Genomic DNA, 23908 nt, shown 5'->3' on the forward strand with positions numbered 1-23908 from the left:
TTTTACATTTAAAAAAAAAAAAAAAGCAACTAAGCAAACTAATTTATAAAAAAAAAAAAATGTTTATTAATTGGCTTTTATTTCATTGGATTTCTAAACCAGCATCTTCAGAGTATAAAGAATGTTACAGTTTGACAATGAGTAAGTGATAATAATTCAAATTTGGTGTTGTAATAACATTAAAATAAGTTATGAATATTCAAAACCTAAACTTGTCTATTAGAAATCTATTATTCAGTCCCTTTTTTAACTGCTGGTGTTTCTGGACCCACTCTAATTTCTCACTGACAAATAAGCTTGGCTTATTTGTCAATCTAATGACACTAGTAACTCAAAAGCCAGCTGCATTTATATGTTTTTGATCATACTTAAAAAATTAAAAATTTTATGCAAATTTGATGCCATGTATCTCCTGAAATATCTGATGTACATTTTTAATTTTCTATGCCAATAACAGAACAGGTGGTCAGATGAGGTAATTTTTCCCAATGCAATGTCTGGTTACAGATCTAAAAAAATGTCTGAAGATCTCTATTCTACAAGTTTTAATTTTAAACTTATCATACATTAGTACCATAGGCTAAATAAATCAGGAACAGTGCTCTAGAGATCTAAACATGGAACTTTTTTCAAACAAGTTGAGCTCTCTAATATACAGTATCACAGGTGATTAAAATTATGTACTACTTGAAGACATTCTCAAACATCTATGCCAAAGTAGGATTTAAAATCAGAGTATGTTGGAAAATGAATATACTATCAGCTTAGCCAGTTTATTAAGGTTGTCAATACAGGAGCAGAAAGAAAAGTAAAAAAAACTCAGAAGGTTGGTTTATATAAAATATATACATAAAACCATGTATAGGTAATGATACAATACCATCATCTAATCTAAATGCAAAATAAGCAGACATATAGTTAAACAAGCATCAAACATCTGCAATGCATGGCTTCACGGAACCGCTCTATGGGGTCCAGAAAGCACAACTGCTATTTGGATAAAAGATTCCTACTTTTGACTTTTTTGAAATCAATTTTCAGATAACTGAATATTTATCTGCAACCAGTATAGACAAAAATATGGAAGATAGAACTTTTGACAAGTCCGTTATATGTTTCAGTCTTATCATGAATATCTTTGGGGCAGTAGTTGAAAATTCCCAAATACTTAATGTGCACAGTGCATATATTTGGATCAGAAAATTTTAAATAATGATCCAACCAAGGAAATGAAAAATAAAAATTATCCAGCTTGCAATCTTATAATGTCAAACACAGAAAGGTCAAGAATGGCTGCTAGAATACAAATGACATCCATAGTACACTTGGATATGTTGTTTCAATAACAACACTTGTTCAGAGAGTAGTTTGTAGTAACTGATATTTAGGTAGGAATATGAACAGCTGTTATGTGCAGTTACTGCCACTAAATAATTATGAACACTGAAATCTTCAAGGAGGATTTCCCTAAGTTAGAGAAGGAAATGAATCACAAAACTAATACCTTAAAAATTTCAAGGGAAAAAAAAATTGGGGAAAAAAGCACAAATTCATATGGAGAGAACAGACAAGAAATAAGTCTTACTAATTACATTGCTGTTGCAGCACTTTAGACTTAGGAATGGTTTAAGATATGAAGAATATACAGGAGGAGCTGAAATAGAAATTAATCAGCATCTAGTTTTCAGCAAGATAAAAGCGAGTAACAAAAAAGTAATTACAAAGTAATTAAAGTAATTATCAAAACAGAAGGCCACTTTCTGGAAAGGGATGAGAGAAACACAAACAAACACACAATGCTTGGAGAGGAGTCAATGGACACCCCATGGGCAAGATGCATCGTGCCATGTAACAAGTCACGTGCTTGTAGTTGGCAAAAACTAGAGAAATGTGATACTCCCAAGTCAGTGCAACTGTGTCCATGGCAGAGAGAAGGGAACTGACAGTTTGGAAGAGTGATAGAATACCATTCTATCATAACATTGTGATAGAATGCCATGTTGCAGGCCTATCTGAAAGAAATCGTGTAGCCATCAACCAACACAGAACAAACAGCAAATGACACCAACCCTAATAAATTGTAGGACCTCCTTTCACTGCGAAGATTGCAGCAATCCTACCGGGCATACTTTCAACAAGGTTATGATAGCGATCAATGGAATTTCTGACTATTCTTCCTGTAGGCATGTAATGAGGTGCTGAAATATTGTTCGGCAGACATTCCTTGACCTCACTCGACACTCCAGTTCATCCAACAGATGTTCCATAGGGTTGAGATCAGGGCTCTATGGAGGCCAGTCAAATGTGGCGATGTTCATGTCCACAAACAACGCTGTTACAACAGCAGCCTTATAACACAGTGCATTATCTTGCTGAAAGAGGCAAGTCAGTTCCATAGAAAGCATGCATTGCCTGGATTGTTCAGATGCCTTATCCGAGTTCAACGTTCATGGAACCACAAACAACGATATGAGGTAAAACAGAAAAAAATAAAATAAAATAAGACTATACCATTGCACCACCATCTATGAATTTCATAGGTGGGGCTATGCACTCTGGTAAGACACATTCACTGGGTATCCATTAATACACCTGTCCATCTGCTCAGTAATGGGCAGATGTGCCTGATTTGTCACTTCATAACAGAGCTTTCCAAGCTTCTACATCTTACTGTACATGCTCTTTGCATCAATGAAGACTGCACTGCATGTTGGTTCGGATAATGTGAGGCTTGTATATTGTGGTCCTACCATGGAAACACGTTGTGAGCCTTGATTTTGTGCAGATTTGTGTTCCAGTCGATGCCTGGAACTCTGCATTTAATGTGTCAGCCGACGAATTGCAGTTTTTATAAATTATCCCTCGTAGCATCCTACATTCAGCAAGTGTGGTGGGTCATCCATTGCAGGCAGCACTTGACTCCCTGTGTTTCCATCTCGGTATGGTATATCAGTGATTGTTGACCTGGGATATCCCAATTTGTCAACAATTTACTGAACAGATAGGTTTTCAAATCCTATCACAATGTCTTTTTCAAACTCCATCAGTTTCTTTCTTACAGCCATTTCACCAGGACACAGTTGCAGTGACTTGGGAGCATCATATTCCTTCAATTTATACCAGCTATAAGCATGATTCATTACATGGCACAAGTGCACCTTGCCCATGAGAATGTCTCCTGACTTCTTTCAAAACAGTGTATATAAAGTCCTTGACAAATGAGTCACTAGGTGCTCTGAAAGAATACAGAGAAATGTAAGCAGGATAAGCAGTGTGTAAAAGTAGTTAAAAGTCATGAAAACATCAGTAAGAATATGGAAGATAAATATCAGGAAGGTAGCAAAATGTTCTAGAAGCCAATGAAAATGCAAATGGAAGGGGTACTGTAAAAGGAATCAGATTATAAAAGTGAAAAAAATAAAATAAGTTTTTTTCATGTATAGAGTAAATTACTATGTAAGAATGTTAAATGACATAAGCAGTAGCAGAAATAGCAAATAATATTCAGAGGGAATGCAATGAGGAATGCATTATTATTTGAGATTTCTGGTGGTTTTCTCTACCTCAATAATAGATACTATAAGTTGGCATAATCAAATTAAATATAAAAACAGAGGAAAAATCGCAATAAACTTATGTAATGTAAAATTTTCGCCACGGTGTCATAGGCGTCTTCGGTACAGGAGAATGGCAATTAAACAGCAGCAGCAATTCTAAAAAAAGTGCCACCTTAGTAGCTAATATAAGATAATTAAAAATGGTCAATAATTTGCTAATATAATAATATAACTAATATATATATATATATATATACACACGAAAGTTAGGAAAGATTAGCAGATTTAAAAAGTACCATCTGCTACAAAGGAGATAGACAAAGATTATCAGATCTGTTTAAGTTAGGACAATGAAGTCAAGTTTCGCATGTTTCTTTATAAAAACATTCTATAAAGAAACAACTTTTATGACTCTTCTCACGTTCCAATAAATTGTTTGGTACGGTTAGCATGCTCAAAAATTCTGGACTGTTCAGGCTCGTGATATATAAGACTTGTTCTAATAGACAGATAAAAGCATCTTCTGGTTTGTCAAAAATAAGATCATCTGCAATATTTGAGGTAGAGAAAGCCATTAGAAATCTCAAATGTGAAAAGGGCAGCTAAGTGATTTCTGGTCAAATGATATTTGACCAGAAATGATCAAATATGAAAGTTTTATAGTGGCTATGCTGAGCAATTCAAAAGACATTGTCAGAAGGCTGAATTTCAGATGACTGGAGTAGCAGTTAATAAGATCCATCTGAATCAAGAGAAATAAAACTGAATGAGAAATCTCTCTAAGTTCCAGGTAATATATGAGCAAATATACCTGAAAAAAAGACTAAGAAAAATGATGGATAAGAAATCTGGGGAAGAACAAAATGAGTTCAGGCAAATTAGGCTTTAGTGAAATATGGATTCTGATACTCAAGCTCCATGGTACATCTCTTAACTAACCTTACTTTTGGACACAGACCATGGAAATGTTTGGAGAAGCTCACATGGTGGTTGCTCGTTATTTTAACTATGAATAATCAAGTAGGTTAAACTTTCTTCCAGATTGGCAAGCATCCTCAATGGCATACTTAGAAGAGATTATTTTCGTCAAAATGTTCAAAGAATCATCTGAGGTAATTCGCTCACACAGAACACTAAAGAGAAACCAAGGAATTATACTTCATGAGATATGAACATCATTAATTAGTACACTCCTTGGAAAGAAGTCAACAAACACCATAGTGTAAGAAACAAACAGCCATGGCACCCACTTTAATAAGATGTAGGATCGCTCTTCTTGCTGTAATGACTGCAGCAATCCTATGGGCATACTTTCAACAAACGTATGACAGTGATAAATGGAATTTTTGGACCATTCTTCCTGTAGGCATGTAATGACCTGGACTGTTATGGGACAGATGTCCTTTCACCTCACCTGATGCTCCAGTTCATCCCACAGATGTTCTATAGGATTGAGATCAGGGCTCTGTGGAGGCCAGTCAAGTGTGGTGATGGCAGTGTAATGGTATGGTCCTGTTTTTCCTAGTTTGGCCTTGAGAGCCTCTGTTTGTGGTACCACGAATATTGAACTCCGAGAGGTACCTGAACATTCTGGACGATGCAATGCCTCATACTTTGTGGCATTTTTATGGAACAGACCAATTGCCTCTATCAGCAAGACAATGCACTGTGTCATAAGGCTACAGTTAAAGCACCAGCCTTATGACAACTCAACTGGCAAGCAATTTCAATTGAATAGAATGATATGGGCTAATTTCAAAATGGCAAATTGGACAATAAAACTTATTTGTACCTATAGCCTTACAAAAGATATCACATATAAAGAGTGGATGAATTTTTTGGGTCACTAGAGAAGGCAGCAACTAATGGGAAAGCAGATTCCTTGTCAGAAATTTAAACCACAGTATATGGAATGAATCCCAGACATAAAAAAATTTTGGAAAAATTTGAAAAAAAAAAAAAAAAAAAGGTGGGGGGGGGGGGCAAAGTTAATAATGGTAAGTACCTGCTGGATTTCTGTTCAGGAAACAGGCAAGTCATCACTAATTGCAACAAACATCCACATAAATTCACATGGAGAGAAGAAACAATTTTCATGCTAGTACACGGGATTTCAAATAGGAAGTGATCACCATTTAGTTTTGAGCAGGATAAAAACTAATATCATATTGAATAGAAAAATATGCAAGAATGTTTCAAAAAAAAAAAGACAAATAGCTATCAGGGACGAGACAACTGTAGACTCAAATACAGAAATATTATTGGAGATCATTTTCATTCAGTAAAATTAAACAGTGAACAGTTTGATTTGATTTATGGAGTCAACTACCATTTGATATAAAATCTTTAATAATAAAATTTTATATTTCAGCCATTACATTAAAGGTTATCTTCAAGAATACATCCATCTATATACGAGACTTACATAAGTCTTGTATACAGATGTAAAAATATTACAGCAACTAGCAACACATAGTAAGCTACATCACATCTAAAACTACTTAACCCATATATTCTGAGCTCTTGTGGTTAAAAAATAAAATTTAATAAATTAAAATAAATAAAATAAAAAATACATTAAAATTTTTACAAAAAAAAAAAAAAAATCAAAGATTAATAATTAATTACACCAGCCAATTAGAATTTTCTTATTAATGATATCTGGCTCTTGCACCTTACTTTTAAGATACTTTATGCTACTTTATAGTTTAGACTTGATATTTTATATCTCAATATTAATTTTTCTTCTTCCTTTTTTTTTTTGTGTTGTTGAGATCAGTATTACCTATAGTGAGGTGCATTAGGCAACCTAAGGATGTGTATTATTGCCAGGATTGTATATGTTCTCCAGAACTTGGAGATTTTTTTTGCCCATCAATTTTATTTAAATTTGGTTATTTTATGAATGTTTTAATGCCTCTTTAAATTTTCTTTCATTTCATGTTTTCATGTGGCATCAGTGTTGAGTGCCTTTCCAATCAATTTTATGGAAGATCTCCAGTGAATGGCTGGAAAGGCCTGTTTTCCATGGATTAAGTGAATATGTTTTTTTGTTTTTTTTTCCCCTTCTCTCTCCTGTCAACTGTGCATCTAGTTTCACCAACATATGGCAGGTTACACATACATTTAATCTGATATACACATAGATACTCGCGGAGCCTTCAAACATGCTGAAGTTTTGTATGAAGTTCAAAGGTAGTTTTTATGTTTTATTTGTTTAGATTTCTACATATTTGTTTCTGATAGACCTTTAATATATGGGATGGATATAGCTTTGTCAAAATCGTTTTTGTTTTGGTATGTTATATTCCTTTGTTTGTCTGGTATATCATGAATTATCTTTATTATACCCATTTTTACAAAGGTGATTCTAATCCACTGCAGTTCTTTTTGAGATAATTATCATTCGAACAGATTGTTATCACTCTCTTTTTGCTATTCCAGCTGTTTCTGCATTTCAAGTTTTTGAAGGCTTTTTTCTACCTTGTTTTGTTTTAAGTCTTTCAAAGTAATTATTCCGGGGTGCTTAAGGGTCAAAGCTGTATAACTGAGAGGAGACCTCCACACAGCCTTTAAAGGAATGCGGAGAACCGACCAGGGCTTCTAACCTAATGTCCAATCCTCACCTTCTCGTGGTACACCCTGTTGGGTATCTACTTGGATACCGAACGGACGAGGATGGGCTGGCAATTTGGGATTTAGCCGACCAAATTGCATTCTTATTGGTTAAACCAAAATATAGAATGATGGTACAACATGACAAAATTTCAAACCGGCTGGGGCTTCGCCCAGTTAAACAAGGCCCCCGTTGTTTTCGCCAAGGAACCAGGGCAAACAGCGAAAAGTCAGCTACTGGAACAAATCTGAAAATAAACCCCAACTCAACATCACCAGAGTTAAAGATCGGTACTATCAACGTAAGAAGCCTGAATGGCAAAGAAATGGAGTTAGCTGAGGAATTAGATAAGTACCAGATCGACATAATAGGGTTGACTGAAACAAAAAAGACCAAAACGGGTGAGATCTTTCTGAGCAATAAATACAAAATGTTATATTCAGGCAATGACAATCAAGGAAAAGAAGGAGTAGCCATAGTATTCAACACAAAATACGAGGCTAATCTTCTTGAATGGCAGTCAGTCTCAAGTAGAGTAATGTGGGCAAATATGAGAATGGGGAACTGGACAATGAGACTTATTTGTGCCTATGGTCAGACAGAAGGTTCTACTAAGGTAGAAGTGGAGAAATTTTTTGAGGCTTTAGAAAAAGCAACTGATACAATGAAAAATGAAAAGTTGGTCCTTGTTGGGGATCTAAATAGCAGAGTAGGAAATGATTGTGAGACATACAAAAATATTTTGGGAAAATTTGGAGAAAAGAGCAAAGCTAATAATAATGGCAAATATCTGTTGGATTTCTGCTCAGGACATGGACTGGTTATTACTAACACCATGTTCCAACATAAAAATGTGCACAAATTCACATGGAGAGAAGAGGCTAGGAATAAGAAAAGTCTCATTGACTATGTTATTGTTGATAGTGATGTTTTCTCCCTGGTGCAGGACACCAGAGTGTACAGAGGATTTGAAATTGGAAGTGATCACTATTTAGTCTTGAGCAGGATAAAATTGAATTTCATATTGAAAAGAATAACATGTAAGAAAGTTTTAAAGCAAATAAAAGTTGAGCAGCTCTCAGATGTGAACTGTAGGCTAAAATACACAAAGATTATTGAAGAAAAAATGAAACAGTTTGAGAACAGGAATCAAACCTTGGAGATTCAGTGGCAAACTCTGAAGAAAACATTGATTGATTCTGCCAGAGAGGCATGTGGTGAGGTTATCTGTAAGGATAAAAAAATCCGAACTCCCTGGTGGACACAGGAAGTTAAAGAGGCAGTGAAGGAAAAGAAGAAAGCATACCAAAAGTTCCTGTCAAATAAGTCAGCTTGTGCTCTTAGAGAATATAGAGACAAATGCAAGAATGCTAAACACTGTGTAAAACTAGCTAAACAAAAGTCATGGGAGGACTTTGGCAAGAATATAGAAAATAAATATCAAGAAGGTGACAAAATATTCTGGAGGTTGTTGAAGAAGCTTAAGAATGGAGGAAAGAGTGCTGTAAAAGGAATTAGAGATGATAAAGGTGACATGAAAACGGGAGAAAAAGATATCCTTTAAGTATGGAGTAATTACTTTGAAAAACTGCTAAATGAAACAAGCAGTGATGACAGCACAGTGGTAAAAAACACTGACCAGGCATGCAGTCAGGAATACATATCCATACTAGAAGTAGAAAAAGCCATCAAAGGCTTGAAATGCGGAAAGGCAGCAGGAGTAGATGATATTCGACCAGAAATGTTGAAGTATGGTGGTATAAGAGTCTTACAGTGGCTGCACTGCATAGTTCAGAAAGCCTGGACAGAGGGACGAATTCCCAATGATTGGAGTAGAGCTCTCATAGTACCCATATATAAAACGGGAAATAAAACTGAATGTGAGAATTACAGAGGTATTTCCCTACTGAGTGTTCCTGGCAAGATCTATGCAAGTATACTTGAGAAACGGTTGAGAAAAATTGTGGAAGAAAAGCTTGGTGAAGAACAAGCTGGATTCAGGCCAAATAGAGGCTGTCAGGATCAGATCTTCACTTTACGACAAATAGTCGAGAAAGCATGGGAATATAACAAAGATCTGTATTTAAGTTTTGTCGATCTGGAAAAGGCATATGACAAGGTGCCAAGAGAGAAGCTATTCAATACGCTTCAGTTATATGGTGTTAATGGGGCATTATATCAAGCAATACTTAGTCTTTATTTGAGTTGTAAGTCAGCAGTTAGAATTGAAGGAAGTACAGGAAGATGGTTTAATGTTAAATCTGGTGTGCGACAAGGATGTACATTATCCCCTCTGTTATTCATTATCTATATGGATCGCATTATGAAGGAAAGTGGTATTAAACATGATATCAAAATTGGAGATGTTAATGTCAGCTTTTTGCTTTATGCGGATGATGTTATACTTCTAAATAAATCCGCTACAAGTCTGCAAGATTCTCTGCCTAAATTGAATAGCTGTTGTAATAGATATGGTATGAAGATCAGCAATAAAAAGACAAAGACAATGAAAATAGGCAGAATCATTGAAAATGTCAACTGTGTTGTGAATGGAGAACCTGTGGAACAAGTAAAACATTTCAGCTATTTACGCACGATTTTTACTGAAGATGGTAAATTAAATATAGAAATAGACAACAGAATCAGCAAAGCTGGTATGGTGGGAAGTCAATTGAATAAATTCATATGGAATAAGAGAGAAATTAGTCGGAACACTAAATTAGCTGTGTACAAGACAGTGTTGAAACCAGTTTTAACTTATGGATATGAGAGCTGGGTCAGAAGTAAAACACTTGACCAAAGACTAGAGACCACAGATATGAGAGTCCTGAGAAAGATTATAGGCATGAACAGATGGCATCAATGGCAATATCATATTAAAAACGAGGATATTAGAAAAGAACTTGACATTGTCAGCATCCAGGAATGCGTCAGCAGAGCTAATCTTAGGTGGTGTGGTCACTTAAACAGAATGGGCGAGGAAAGATTAGCAAAACAAGTGTTCTCTGCCAGGTTGGCAGCAAAACGACCCAGAGGAAGACCAAGATATAGGTGGATTGATACGGTACAAAATGCTTTAGACGATAGAAATATAAGATCTGATAATGTTGGAGTCTTGACAAGTAACAGACTGATTTGGAGGAAAATTGTAGATAGGAAATTAATAATGATGTAATTTTTTTCATGTAGTACTATCATATCATGTACACCCCTTGAGGGTACATGGCAGGAATTTGATGATGATGATGATGAAGTAATTATTCCAAATATCCATGATATACTTATCTTCAATTAAGTATAATTCCTTTTATAGTACTCTTCATTTCTAAGCTTTTTCAATAGTCTCTAGAACATTTTGCCTCCTTCCAGATGTTTATTTTCTATATTCTTACAAAGTCTTGCTTTACTTTTTGATTAGCTACTTTCACACATAGCTTAGCTCTCTTACATTTTTTCTGTATTCTTTCAAGTAATCTGCTGATTTATTTGACAGGAACTTTCCGAATGCTTTCCTCTTCCAGGACTGAGTCTTTAACATTTTTTGTCAACCATGGATGGTGTTCTTATTTTTCTATCGTACACAACAACTTAAAGACAACCACAATTTCTAAAGAACATGTTAAACTCTAAAGTTCTAAACTCGTGTTACATGAGTGAAATATTAGCTACCAAAGTTGGAATTTAGTGAGTTCAAGTTTACATTCATAAAATCTATGATAATGTTATAACATACAAGCCTAAAAAAAAATCTTGTATCTAATAAAAGTGAGCTAAGTACTGAATAACAGGAGGGGGGGAGGAATTCCTATTTAGAATATATAGAAACATACTTTCTTCTTTACATGAGATGATTCACGTGAGATACACTTTTTATACGAGCATTGGCTGCAGCATTTTACTTTCTTCTCTCTCTCTCTTTAAAAAGCCTGTTCTGCATTTTTGTTCAAATGTTCTAAAATTGTCAGGGGGAACTGAAACAGCATAAGCAACAAAATTTGGTAGAAAAGAGTTGAACAATCTCACTTGTTGTCTGATGAGGTAGCAAACTCCTCCACACCATACTCTCTTCACTGCACTTAGACAATCAAAACTGATATCAAAATTGGAGGTGTTAATCTCAACTCTGATCTATGTGGATCTAAATAAATCTGCTACAAGTCTGCAGGATTCCATGACTAAATTGAATAACTATTGTTATAGATATGGTATGAACGTCAGCATTAAAAAGACAAAGACAATGAAAATAGGCAGAAACATTCGTGTGTAGAGGTTTAATGGATTTTTTTACAACACTCAAAAAGAATTAAAATAGAATTTAATACTTCCTATATTTCGTCCTAGTCACTATGACATCTACGGGGATTACAAAAACAATTAATGTAACATACACACAAATAACAAACAATACTAAGCCCAACCACGTGGGTGACACTAAAGTCCTATCTAGGTGGAGTGCCCTCTAAGGGCAGTAGTAGGTGGCCTGGAATGTAAGGTGGGACCTGGTATAACACGACCCCACAAAAACACAAGTTAAGAAACTAAAAATCTTACTCAAAAAAGTATCTTCCTGGCCCCCTGACGTCACAAAAAAACTTAAACCTTTCCGCTCCCGTCCCCCCCGAATATACGGTTTACCAAAAATCCACAAACCCAATTCCCCACTCAGGCCTATAGTAGATGCCACCAATGCACACCTTGCTATAGACTATCTAAACAGCTGGCCAACTCTCTGATCCCCCTCACCGGAAGGTCCCCTTCCTATATAAAAAACTCGACCCACTTTAAAGCCCTCACAGAAAATTTAACCTTGAATAAGACAGACATATTGGTAAGCTTTGATATCTCCTCTTTGTTTACCAATATTCCCTTAATTGACACCTTATCTCTCTTAGAAAACGTTTTTCCCTCTGACATCTTAGATCTCTTTTCCTTTGCCATTAACTCTGGGTATTTCTCTTGGAACAACAAAATCTACAAGCAGATAGAGGGAACTGCCATGGGTTCCCCCCTCTCACTCCCCTTGCCAATTTCTATATGGAAGATTTCGAAAAACGAGCCATAGGCTCAGCCCCACTCAAACCTTCTATCTGGCTAAGATATGTAGATGATGTGTTCTCTATTTGGTCTCATGGCCCAGACACGCTAGACTCCTTCCTCAGTCATCTCAATAGTGTACATCCAAGAATCCAGTTCACTATGGAAAAGGAAAAGAACAATTGTTTACCCTTCCTAGACACCGTAGTCACATGCCTGCCTAATGATACACTTACTTTCACCGTATACAGAAAACCCACACACACAGGCAGATACATTCACAAACTCTCCCACCATCACCCCTCTCAACAATATGGCATTATTAAAACTCTTACCAAGAGAGCCCACAATCTTTGTTCCAGTGGAACCGCACTCACTACTGAGCTTAACCATATACATAGCACTTTCCTCTCCAATGGCTACAGCGATCACAGTATCAAAAAAATAATCAACTCCTCCCCCATCCTTCTCGTCAACAAGATTTTAAAAATGCCATCACCATACCCTACATCCGTGGCACATCTGAAAAAATAGCCAAGATACTAAAACAGTACAACCTACATACAGCATATAAGCCCCACCGCAAACTTGCTACCCTTATCCTTTCTACGAAAGATCAGCTCCCTCCTCTCTCTCTCTCTGCCTGGAATTTACAAAGTACCCTGTTCCTGTAAGCTGGCATACTTTGGACAGACAGGCAGATCAGCATCCATCCGTCTAGAGGAACACAAGTCTTACATCTTCAAACACAACTATGGCCATTCAGGCTTGGCTGACCATGTTTTGGACACCACCCACAGGGTATCATGGAAGAAAACCACCATGCTCCACCACAGCAAATTCAAGAAAGAGAGACTTTTCTTAGAAGCAGCAGCAGCTCTCAAAAACCAACCAAATCTCAATAAATACGGTTGCATTAAGCTTCCGAAGATTTGGGAAACACTCATCACCAGAGTTCCCATCTTACATTCCAGGCCACCTACTACTGCCCTTAGAGGGCGCTCTACCTAGATAGGACTTTAGTGTCACCCACGTGGTTGGGCTTAGTATTGTTTGTTATTTGTGTATATGTTACATTAATTGTTTTTATAATCCCCGTAGATGTCCTAGTGACTAGGACGAAATATAGGAAGTATTAAATTCTATTTTAATTCTTTTTGAGTGTTGTAAAAAATCCATTAAGCCTCCAACACGATGTCCTCACAGCACTTAAGCCTCTACACACGAATTCTTCCGAAGATTTGGGAAACACTCATCACCAGAGTTCCCATCTTACATTCCAGGCCACCTACTACTGCCCTTAGAGGGCGCTCCACCTAGATAGGACTTTAGTGTCACCCACGTGGTTGGGCTTAGTATTGTTTGTTATTTGTGTGTATGTTACATTAATTGTTTTTGTAATCCCCGTAGATGTCCTAGTGACTAGGATGAAATATAGGAAGTATTAAATTCTATTTTAATTCTTTTTGAGTGTTGTAAAAAATCCATTAATCCTCCAACATGAGGCAGAAACATTGAAAAGATCAACTGCATTATGAATGGAGAACTTAACAAGTAAAACATTTTACCTACTTAGGCATGATTTTTAGTGAAGATGGTAAGTTAAATATGGAAATAGACAACAGAATCAACAAAACTGATATGGTAGGAAGTCAACTGAATAAATTTATATGGAATAAGAGAGAAATTAACCAAAACACTAAATTAGATGTAAACAAGACAGTGTTTAAATCAATTTTAACTTATGGATCTGAGAGCTGAGTTAGAAGAAGTAAAACACTTGACCAAGGACTAGAGACCGTAGATATAAGAGTCCTGAGAAAGATTAGAGGAATGAACAGATGGCATCAATGGCAATATCATATTAAAAACAAGGATATTAAGAAAGAACTTGACATTGTCAGCATCCAAGAATGCATTGGCAGAGCTAATCTCAGGTGGTATGGTCACTTAAACAAAATGGGAAAGGAAAGATTAGCAAAACAAGTGTTCTCTGCCAGGTTGACAGGAAAAAGACCCAGAGGAAGACCAAGATATAAGTGGATTGATACAGTAAAAAGTGCCTTAGAAGACAGAAATATAAGACCTGATAATATTGGAGTCTTGACATTTAACAGACTGATTTGGAGGAAAATTGTAGATAGGAAGTTAGTAATGATGTAAATTTTTTATCTAGTATTATCATATCCTATATACCCCTTGAGGGTATATATCAGGAATTTGATGATGATGATGAGAAACGGCTTCCATCTTTACATGAGATGATTCACATGAGATACATTTTTTATATGAGCATTGGCTGCAACATTTTACTTTCTTCTCTCTCTTTAAAAAGCCTGTTCTGCATTTTTGTTCAAATATTCTAAAATTGTCAGGGGGACCTGAAACAGCATAAGAAGCAACAAAATTTGGTACAAAAGAGTTGAATAATCTCACTTGTTGTCTGATGAGTTAGACAACTCCTCCACACCATACTCTCTTCACTGTACTTAGACGATCAAATTTCTGAGAGGAGTTTAAGCAACATGAGAAACCAAGAATATTCCAAATTTAGCAGAAAACAGTTGAATGGCATGAATCTGTAAAGGAATTCGCAAAGAAAGCAACTCCGCCTTCATGTCTGACTCGACTGAAATTCTCAAGGAAGTTGAAACAATATAAGAAAGAGCTATATTCTAAATTTGATCAAACAGTGTGCAGCACGTAGAGGTGTAAAAACTCGATTGTAGCTTAAATATTCCAAAGCACATTACATCGATTTTTTACTTAGATCAAGTCCCATAAGAATGATGTTAAATTAAAATTTTGTCTCTGTATATTTTGTATTAGATATTATCGTAAATAACTCTTTAGAAATTAACTGTATATACTCCTTTAATAAGAATATGTTAGAGTGTTAAAAACAAAGGCAATGTTTTTGTCGGCAGAGCTGTATGCAATAGATCTACATGGCAGCATAAGAAAGGTTGTTTATAAACTTTGTGTGTATGAGAAAGGCTTACAAGCTCTACACATAAACACCTCCAAAGTCAGTCAGAAAGATTCAAACAACTTTCTGATGGCCGGCAACTTACAATCAAAAGAAGGCACAGAAGAGAACAAAGAGCAGGCCGAACTTGAAACTTAAGATGAAAGAATCATGCTGAATTAATTCTTCGGGGGTTACAAACTTCGTGCGAGGTCTCAGAGAAGGCATAATAAAAAGGGATAGAGCCAAGCATATGTGGCTTCCCAGATCCAGAAGTCACCAGAGAGACAGAAAGCTTCCAACCTCCAGACGTTGCCAGAGAGAGAGAGAGAGAGGGAGGGCTTCCCGGTTCTAGGCTAGAGAGAGATTTGCCGAAAGGAGAAGTCCCTAACGCCGTAGAAGAGAAGGTTTCCAGACGCTAAAGAGAGGAATTCCGGTTGAGAGTTGGCAGTTTCTGTTTTTTTTTAGGAGGTGGCAGTCGTCCAGGCATTTTCAGAGCCCAAGCAGAGGAGAAAAGGTGAGGCAAATTATCCGAACCACCTTCTCTCGGAAGTTTTTATTCTTTTCGCCATGGGAGAGCAACTTTTTTGAGAGTTGTATGAGCCCACAGCCCGGTATGTTCCCGATGAGACACTGCTGATGCCAGATTTCCTGAGGAAGCTCGAGATCTGAATTGAAAGAATTGCTATAGAACTTTTAGTGAAAGACTTTTGACTGAATGTGCAATACAGAGCCTTTGTAAGTTACATACTTTTAAATAATTCCTCTTATAATGTGTATTAGAAGGACCTTTAATATATTTGTTTAATAGTGATAAAAAGTGTCTTTAGGAGAATCAATTGGCATGTTAGAAGTTGATATAAAGTTTGTAAAAGATAACTCTAACCTCATTGCAAGTAAACTAGGAGTTTAATAAGTTGAAATTGTAAGTAGAGAGTAAATAAGTTTTTGAGTTAAAGAGATCAATTAATGTTGAAGTAAAAAGGTTCTAATTTATGTTAAAGAATTTTTATAGATGGATAGAGAAAGCAATCTCCCTAATGTTTAAATTTGTGTATATTTCATAGTAATGTAAATAAAAATGTGTTTGGATTTTTTTTGTTAAAAGAGTGCTGCCTGATTGTTTATTTACAACTGCACTGTTTCTAAATAAATCGGACTTGTGAGTGGGTAACTAAGTGGGATAGCTGAAGCATAAAGTTAAGCAAAAGAATAGACCATGACTGTTTGTGTAAAGTTTAACTGAAGGAAATTGTGTTAGAGAAAGAGAGAGAGAAATCTGCCAGCCGTATTATTGAGTTTTATGCTAATTAAATTATATTAGTGGCGCAGCCTAAATTAAATAAATTTTCTAGTATCTTAGGCATAAGACTCAGTGTGAAGGGTAGATAAAAAGATATTACTAATATAGGCAGAGTAAGAAAGGAAATATATAGAAAAAACGTGTAGAATAGTCAAGATAATAAAATAACGCATTAAAAACAGCCTCCGTTTACAGAGGGATCTGTAGAGAAAGTAACCTCTTACAAATTTTCTCCCTTCAATTTCTGTTTGACATGGCTGAATTTTTCATAGAACCTTAGGCAATGTTTTAAGCATCTATATTCTAAATTTGGTTGCAAATGGTTCAATGATCAGACAGGTTGAATGGAAGAGATCAAGAGTCACTGCTGAAACTCTTGACTTTTCACTTAAAAAGTCAGCTATAAATGAAAAATATCTGTGCCAAGGCAGCAAAAATATTATTATTTGCTTTGGTCAGAATTACAGTCAAGGTAACTAAAGACAATGAAAACATTATAGTATGCTAACTCTGCACTCTATGGCTAGTTTGTCTATTTTGAGATGATAAAAACTCAAGTTTCCTGGAGGATGGGAAAGGAACCACTACAACTTCCATGAGTCTGACAACTCACCTTTAATGTTAAAAAACTAATACAGCAAATTTCCACCATCTCATACTTCATCTGCTAATATGATCACTTATTATTATATTATTATTATTAGACACTTCCAGGGAGTCCAAGGACTCATCGAGGGAGGGCACCTGCTCTACAACTCCATCTCCACCACTCAATCACCAACTGACCGCACTACACCAATGCAATCTACCGAAGACCACCACTGACATTTCCATAGACGATCACAAACATCCATGCCCACAGCAGGATTCGAACCCACAGCCTTTTGGCTGGAGAGCGGATACGTTATCCACTTGGCCAACCAGGCCGGCATTTAATGAATCACTTAATAAATATGTTCATCTAATTAAAGTACAAAAAGTAAGTCCTTTTAAAGTATAAAAGACATAAGCTCAAAATAATAAAGTCAACTGAAATCTGATAACTTAAATTTTCTTTGCACTGCAATTCATAAAAATAATGTATATGTTTATAAATTACATCGTTTATTTTTTTTTAGTACATATTAAATTAAAGTACAAAAAGTAAGTCCTTTTAAAGTATAAAAGACATAAGCTCAAAATAATAAAGTCAACTGAAATCTGATAACTTAAATTTTCTTTGCACTGCAATTCATAAAAATAATGTATATGTTTATAAATTACATCGAATTAATATTTAGATAACATATTTATCAGCAATTTAAGAAATAATTCCTATTTTTTTTTTTTTTTTTTTTTTTTAGCAATTTATGTTAAAGTAGCAAAAAAAAATAAATTCACTAAGATGTTTATTTATGGATAATAAACTTACCATTCTGATATATGGGTTATCACCAAGACATGTCTGGCACAAAATGGGAAATTCCTATTCAATTAAAGATTAATATTAAAGATTAATAAACAAAACCAATATTTTTCCACTAGTAGTAATTAAATATCAAAACGTATGGATTAATTCAACTCCATCATATAATTAACAAAATATTATAGCATGCAAAAATACAAAAACAAGTAAAGTTCTATATTCTCATTCTACCCACAACTTACAGACTGCCTACTAATAACAAATTATTATTATTATGGGTATCTCCATGGAGTCAAAAAACATTGTGAGAAAGCCACACTAACCTTTACAAATGCTCAGTCTATCATACCACTCCTTCAATATCAAGGCATTCACACTACTTCTCGTAATCCATTCCACTCCAAACAAAAAATTATTCCACACTCCCTTACTAACTGCATTCTTACACAATTTCCAGAGGTGATCTCTAGTTCTCGCTGTATTCATCATATACAGATATTTCTTTTGTGACAATCTTATTAACACTCATTTAGTAACTTTCAAGTTTCTATGTTCCTTCTTTTTTCATCTATTAACTAAACTTAAACCCACACATTCACTATCCTCATAGGGAGCATTCCACAAACCTGTCACCAGTTTGGTCACTCATCTCTCCACTACCTTCTAATCCCAAAGAAACCCAGGTGATCAAATCTGTATGCAGTAGTCAAGATGCAGATAAATCATAGCCTTATAAAAATGAATAAAACCTTTATCTTTATTTGTTAGTGTTTTTTTGATATCCAAATAACTATTCTGCCATCTTTTGCAATATATTCTCTGAACTTCAACTCTCTTTCCACCATTACCCTTATATTCCTAGCCTCATCAATTTATTATTATTATCTGATCTCCATGGAGTCAAAGGACTCAATGCAGAGGTCTATACGCTCATGCAAAAAGGTCAAACAGTGTTTTAAACCCATTCACAGTTTCTGCACTCACTGCAATCTCAGGCAACGTATTCCACTCACCAATCACTCTTCCATGCAAAGAACCTGCTTCTCATTCCCTCCTTATACAGCTTCCTGGCCTACCCTTGCCTCCTCCTACTCCATGAAAAATGTCCTCCCCATTAATCTGATAATCCCTCACCAACTCATATGTGATCTGAACCTGACTTAGTAAACCTTCTCTGGACCCTCTCCATTGGCCGCCTGAAAATAGATGAGATGGTGAAAACAAAGAAAGCCAGTTTTTACCATCTCAACTATTCTCAGGCGGCCAAATCTGTACACAGCAGTCCATTCATGGCTTAATCAAAGCCTTTTACAAGGAAACCATAATCTCTTTGCTTCTGCATATCAATGTCCTCCTTGTTATTGCCATGTGTTGTGATGGCTTTACAATTTTAGTAATGTGATCCCTAAATTTCCTCATCTGTCCACCACCACTCTCAGATTTCTCATCTCTTCAACCACCTTCAAAATTTCCTCATAAATTATATACTTTGCATACCAATTTTCAAGACCTTGCACTTTCTAATCTTAAACTCAATCTCCACTCACTTTTCTAATCTTAAACTCAATTGCCCACTCACATAGCCTAATTGAGATCCTCCTGCAAGGCAACATTGGCTCTACTTTTCATGGTTCTCTTAGCAACTTCGCATCATTGGCAAACAGCTACATCTCCAGATATGCTTGTCTCAATATCATTAATGTGCAAGTTAAACAATAATAGTCGCAAAATAGTGAAGAAATCTAACAGTGAATCAGCTATTCAACTCACTAGTCTTATCTAACCTCATCTGTTTCAATATTGCCTTGTCATGTGACAGTCTATCAAAGGCATTTGAAAAATCTAAGGAGTACGACTATATATGCATCTCCTTTATCCAGTGAATTTAGCACCTTGTTGTAATATGTAAGAGGATTGCTAATGCACTAACAAACAAGTTGACCATCATAAAAAACACTGATATTATCAACCTATTCCCGAATCCTAGTCCTCATCAACTTCTCTAATACCTTTAGAACTCCAGACAGATTGACCTATAATTTGTAGCTTCAGTCTTATCTTGTGTGTTGAGGCTTACATCCTCTTTACATCCTAGCCACCTGCAAACGTCCATAGAGGGTGCACCACCTAGATAGGACTTCAGTTTCACTCACTACTGTATTGCTTTTGTGTGTGTGTGTGTTGTTACAAAAAGTTTTTTGTAATCCCTGAAGATGTCTCTGTGACAGAGACGAAATATTGGAAATATTAAAAATAATTTTAATCCTTTCTCAATGCTGATAATTATTTCATTAAACCTCCAACATTTCAGTCCCTCCCTTTGTAAGGTGGAACAATTTTTCTCCTCTTCCATTCTTTTGGGACTCACCCTGTTACAAGACTCATGCTAAATAGGTGTACTAAAGGTGTCATTAATTCCCCAGAGCATTGCTTCAAGACACATAGCAATACATTCTCAAGTTCTACTGCCTTATTAACATCACGTTCAATTAATTCCTCATATACCTCCTGCTCATCCATCATTAGTCCCTCTTCCATCATACCCTCTATACTTCAGCTTCTCATAATATTGCCATCATGAGGATGAAATACACTGAAAAGCTGCTCAATAAAAATTCAACTATATCGTCCGCATTAGTTACCAATCTACCAATATCAACTAGGATCATTCTCCCAGTCTTTTTTTTTTTTTTTTTTTTTTTTTCTATTTGCCACATATTGAAAAATCTCAGGATTTTTCTTGGCTTGATTAGCTAATTTCTTCTCATACTGCATGTTTATTGTCTCTACCAACCAAGTCATTCTCATGACCTGCTCTCTGAAAACAGTACCCTTCATGCAACTGATTATAACAAGCATGCAAAAAATGACAAAGCAAGGAATCTCAGAAGAGTGATGGCAGACAGAGTTGAAGTTCAGAGGGCATAATGCAAAAGTGGTCAAAACAGATCACTTCCATGTCAAGAATTAAAGTCGAGAACTTTTCAGAGTAGAACAGTACTGCACATTCTGAAGAAAACAACGATTCAGCCTGAGGCAGGGAAGAAACAAAACTTTGCAGCGGATTCAAGAATTTAAAGAGAATACCTGAAAAACGATTAAATCATATTGAAAGTCCCATTGTAAGTTAACAGGTACCCTGAGAACATGCATGCAAAGTAAAAAACCTAAACTATGTGGAAAAGTAGCAAGATAAAAATCACGAGAAGCAACTACACAACTGCACATTCTGAAGAAAACAACGATTCAGCCTGAGGCAGGGAAGAAACAAAACTTTGCAGCAGATTCAAGAATTTAAAGAAAATACCTGAAAAACGATTAAATCATATTGAAAGTCCCATTGTAAGTTAACAGGTACCCTGAGAACACGCATGCAAAGTAAAAAACCTAAACTATGTGGAAAAGTAGCAAGATAAAAATCACGAGAAGATGTTAGAATACAAGTAAAACATGAGATAAAAAATGTTCAGGAGGCTATCGAAATAGCTCAGAAATAAAGAAAACAGTAGAAAACAAACCAAAGATGACAATGGTGAAAATAAAAACTCAACATAAAAATAGTCTATATATCTGGAGTAATTACTTTGAAAAAATGCTAAATCTTGAAAAAGAAATGACAGAACAGTGGTATAAAACATGCAAGAGTAATGCATCAATAATGAAGTACTAAAATAAATCCAAAGTGAGTAAAAGCAGCTAGAGTAGATGATAACTATTCAGAAACGCTGATTAATACTACCACTCAGGTCATTTGTGCCCACCATCACTATCATCTCTTATACATCTTACCCTCTCTTTATCGCTTCACTAAAGTTTCTCTCTCTCTCTCTCTATTGTTCCACCAGACAAGCACTCCTCATACAGTCTACTCCATACTCTTAATCATTGAATCACCATATATTATACTACTCATAACTTCATTCACACCCAAACAAGCATCTTTCATACCCTCCTTTTCTACTCTTTTCTGCATCAATCTCCCAGTTTGACTTTCCCTCATCACTCTTTTCTTTCTCACAACATCTCATTTCCTCTCAACCTCTTGTACTTCCATTCTCTTCATTATTCCCTCGTTCACCAAATTCTCTCTCTTACCTAATCCTGTTCTAGTTACATCGGCTAAAGTAATCTCAATAGTCCAAATTTCTCTATTGATTGCTCTTAATTCAGTCTTCAAATCCTGCACATCCTTACTGAGCACTTTGAATTCCCCTTGCATTTTATCTAACATGCACAGAAATATTTAAAAAAAATACAATTAGAAAGCATGAAATTATTTCCATATTTTTAGCAAGGGATATAAAGAGGCATTTAAGGAAAAAAAAATGCAAGTAGAAAACATTAGATTAGTTTTTTTTTTTTTTTTTTCCCTAAATGCCTATCCATATCTCCCTGTAAAAGAAAAATTTTCATACTTTCTAATTGGATTTTTCTAAACCAATTCTGCATGTTTTATAGAGATCCTTTCTCTGGGCCAGTGGGAAGTTAATAATAGATTATAACATTTATAGACTAACGATACAGAGAGGATGTGATAGACAGAGAGAAGAAATGTCATCCTAAAATTTGGACAATGTTGCGCAGAGCAGAATAAGTTCTTGTGGGAGATAAGGTATTCAAGGATATATGTATTTCAATGTGTAATTAAAGGGTGGGGGGGGGGGAATTACCATTAATGAGTCCCTAACTCAGAGGAGATCCATTTAATAACACATGGTTGCTGTTCTAACGGTAATACTTATTTTTTCATAATCGTTCGTTTTTGCTTTTTTAATTGTCATTAACAGGTAGTTCAAAATCATGAGCGAAGTAAAGCAGTTCCGATATAATTCAATCAACGTACATAAAATTGGCATCTTCAGGTTAAATAAAGAAATAATGCTTACCGCATCTTCCCAGTTAAGACGATTATACGTGTTGCTACCTTTTGAAGTAGCCATTTCTCTTATAAGCTACTCAACAATTATATTCTTACGTAGTACAAAAATCGACTACACACACTGAAGTGCACAATAACATACAAAACACCGAATGTCCTCTCAAAATAATCGGCACACTATAATTCCCAGTATTAAATAATTTTTAAAAGCGGGTGGCTGTGTGAGGTTTTAAAACTAAAATTAGCCTTGAAATAGCCACATGATGTACTATACATATATTTCAGAAATCTAAAAAAAAAAAAAAAAAACCAGAAAATGCCCGAATATGTAAATTTCCTGGTTCTTAAAGACGTTTTCATGCATATATTTAAATTAAAGTACGAGAGTCACTGTATTATCCTTTTCAATATATGTAAGTATGAGTGTGTTCTGCAGTCGGTTTGCTCATTTATGGGAGATATAAATTGCTGTCTTCCCGACCCAAGGTAAATCTTATCTGATTAAAACGATTCTTGCAGTGAACTTACCAAAATTTATAAGATAATCGAAGAAACTATTTTTCAGGTTTTATCCACTAGTAATGCAATACTGACAACAATAAGAAATTCGAAGAAACTGAATGAATTAATAATTTTTCATTCATCTTACATTCATGAATTACAAGTGCGAAGATAAAAGATGTTACCGACTCTGCAAGTATGCAAAAGAATGGGGCGATGAGTTGATTGTATTGAATGGCACAAATGATTTGAAAGGTGAGAAATATACAATGAGAGAAGATATGAAAGAGTTGTTAGTGGAAGCGAAAATAAAGAGCAAAAAAGAAGAGAAGTAGGTCGTGATTGACAACAAATCAATGAGAAGACTGTGCAAGAGGAATGGTGTGCAGTTCATTTATGTAGAGAGTCAATTTGATGGACGAAACGACTTATATATACCTGAGGACTAGATTTAATGGTTTAGGAGTAGATCTTTGAAGAAAGTATTGTTTAGTGAGAGTGTAGTAGTGCAAAACCGAGGAAACTAGAGATATTCTAGCTAAAATCAGCTAACACCTTTTTATTCCCGATTGGAAGTAGGAGGTTGTTTCAACCCTATCTAACTTTTGGAGACTGACTGGGAAGATCAATCTCCACTGGTAACCA

General features: G+C 35.5%; 1 protein-coding gene across 1 annotated transcript in view; it reads right to left on the minus strand.

The window, feature by feature from the left end:
* The window catches only part of LOC150096299 (pre-mRNA-splicing factor RBM22), a 115474-nt gene extending 92429 nt beyond the window's left edge, over positions 1–23045 (minus strand). The window contains exons 1-2 of the mRNA XM_090408935.1: positions 22770–23045; positions 17890–17943 (exon numbers count right to left, since the gene is read on the minus strand). Of these exons, the coding sequence (XP_090265061.1) occupies positions 17890–17943; positions 22770–22823 (108 nt within the window). The 5' untranslated portion in view covers positions 22824–23045. The remainder of the gene's footprint in view (positions 1–17889; positions 17944–22769) is intronic.
* Positions 23046–23908: the final 863 nt, after the last annotated feature.

The sequence above is a fragment of the Typopeltis vanoorti genome, chromosome 19 (assembly GCF_054136105.1).
Source record: "Typopeltis vanoorti isolate ZY-2024b chromosome 19, IOZ_Tvanoo_1.0, whole genome shotgun sequence".
NCBI lineage: Eukaryota > Metazoa > Arthropoda > Arachnida > Uropygi > Thelyphonidae > Typopeltis > Typopeltis vanoorti.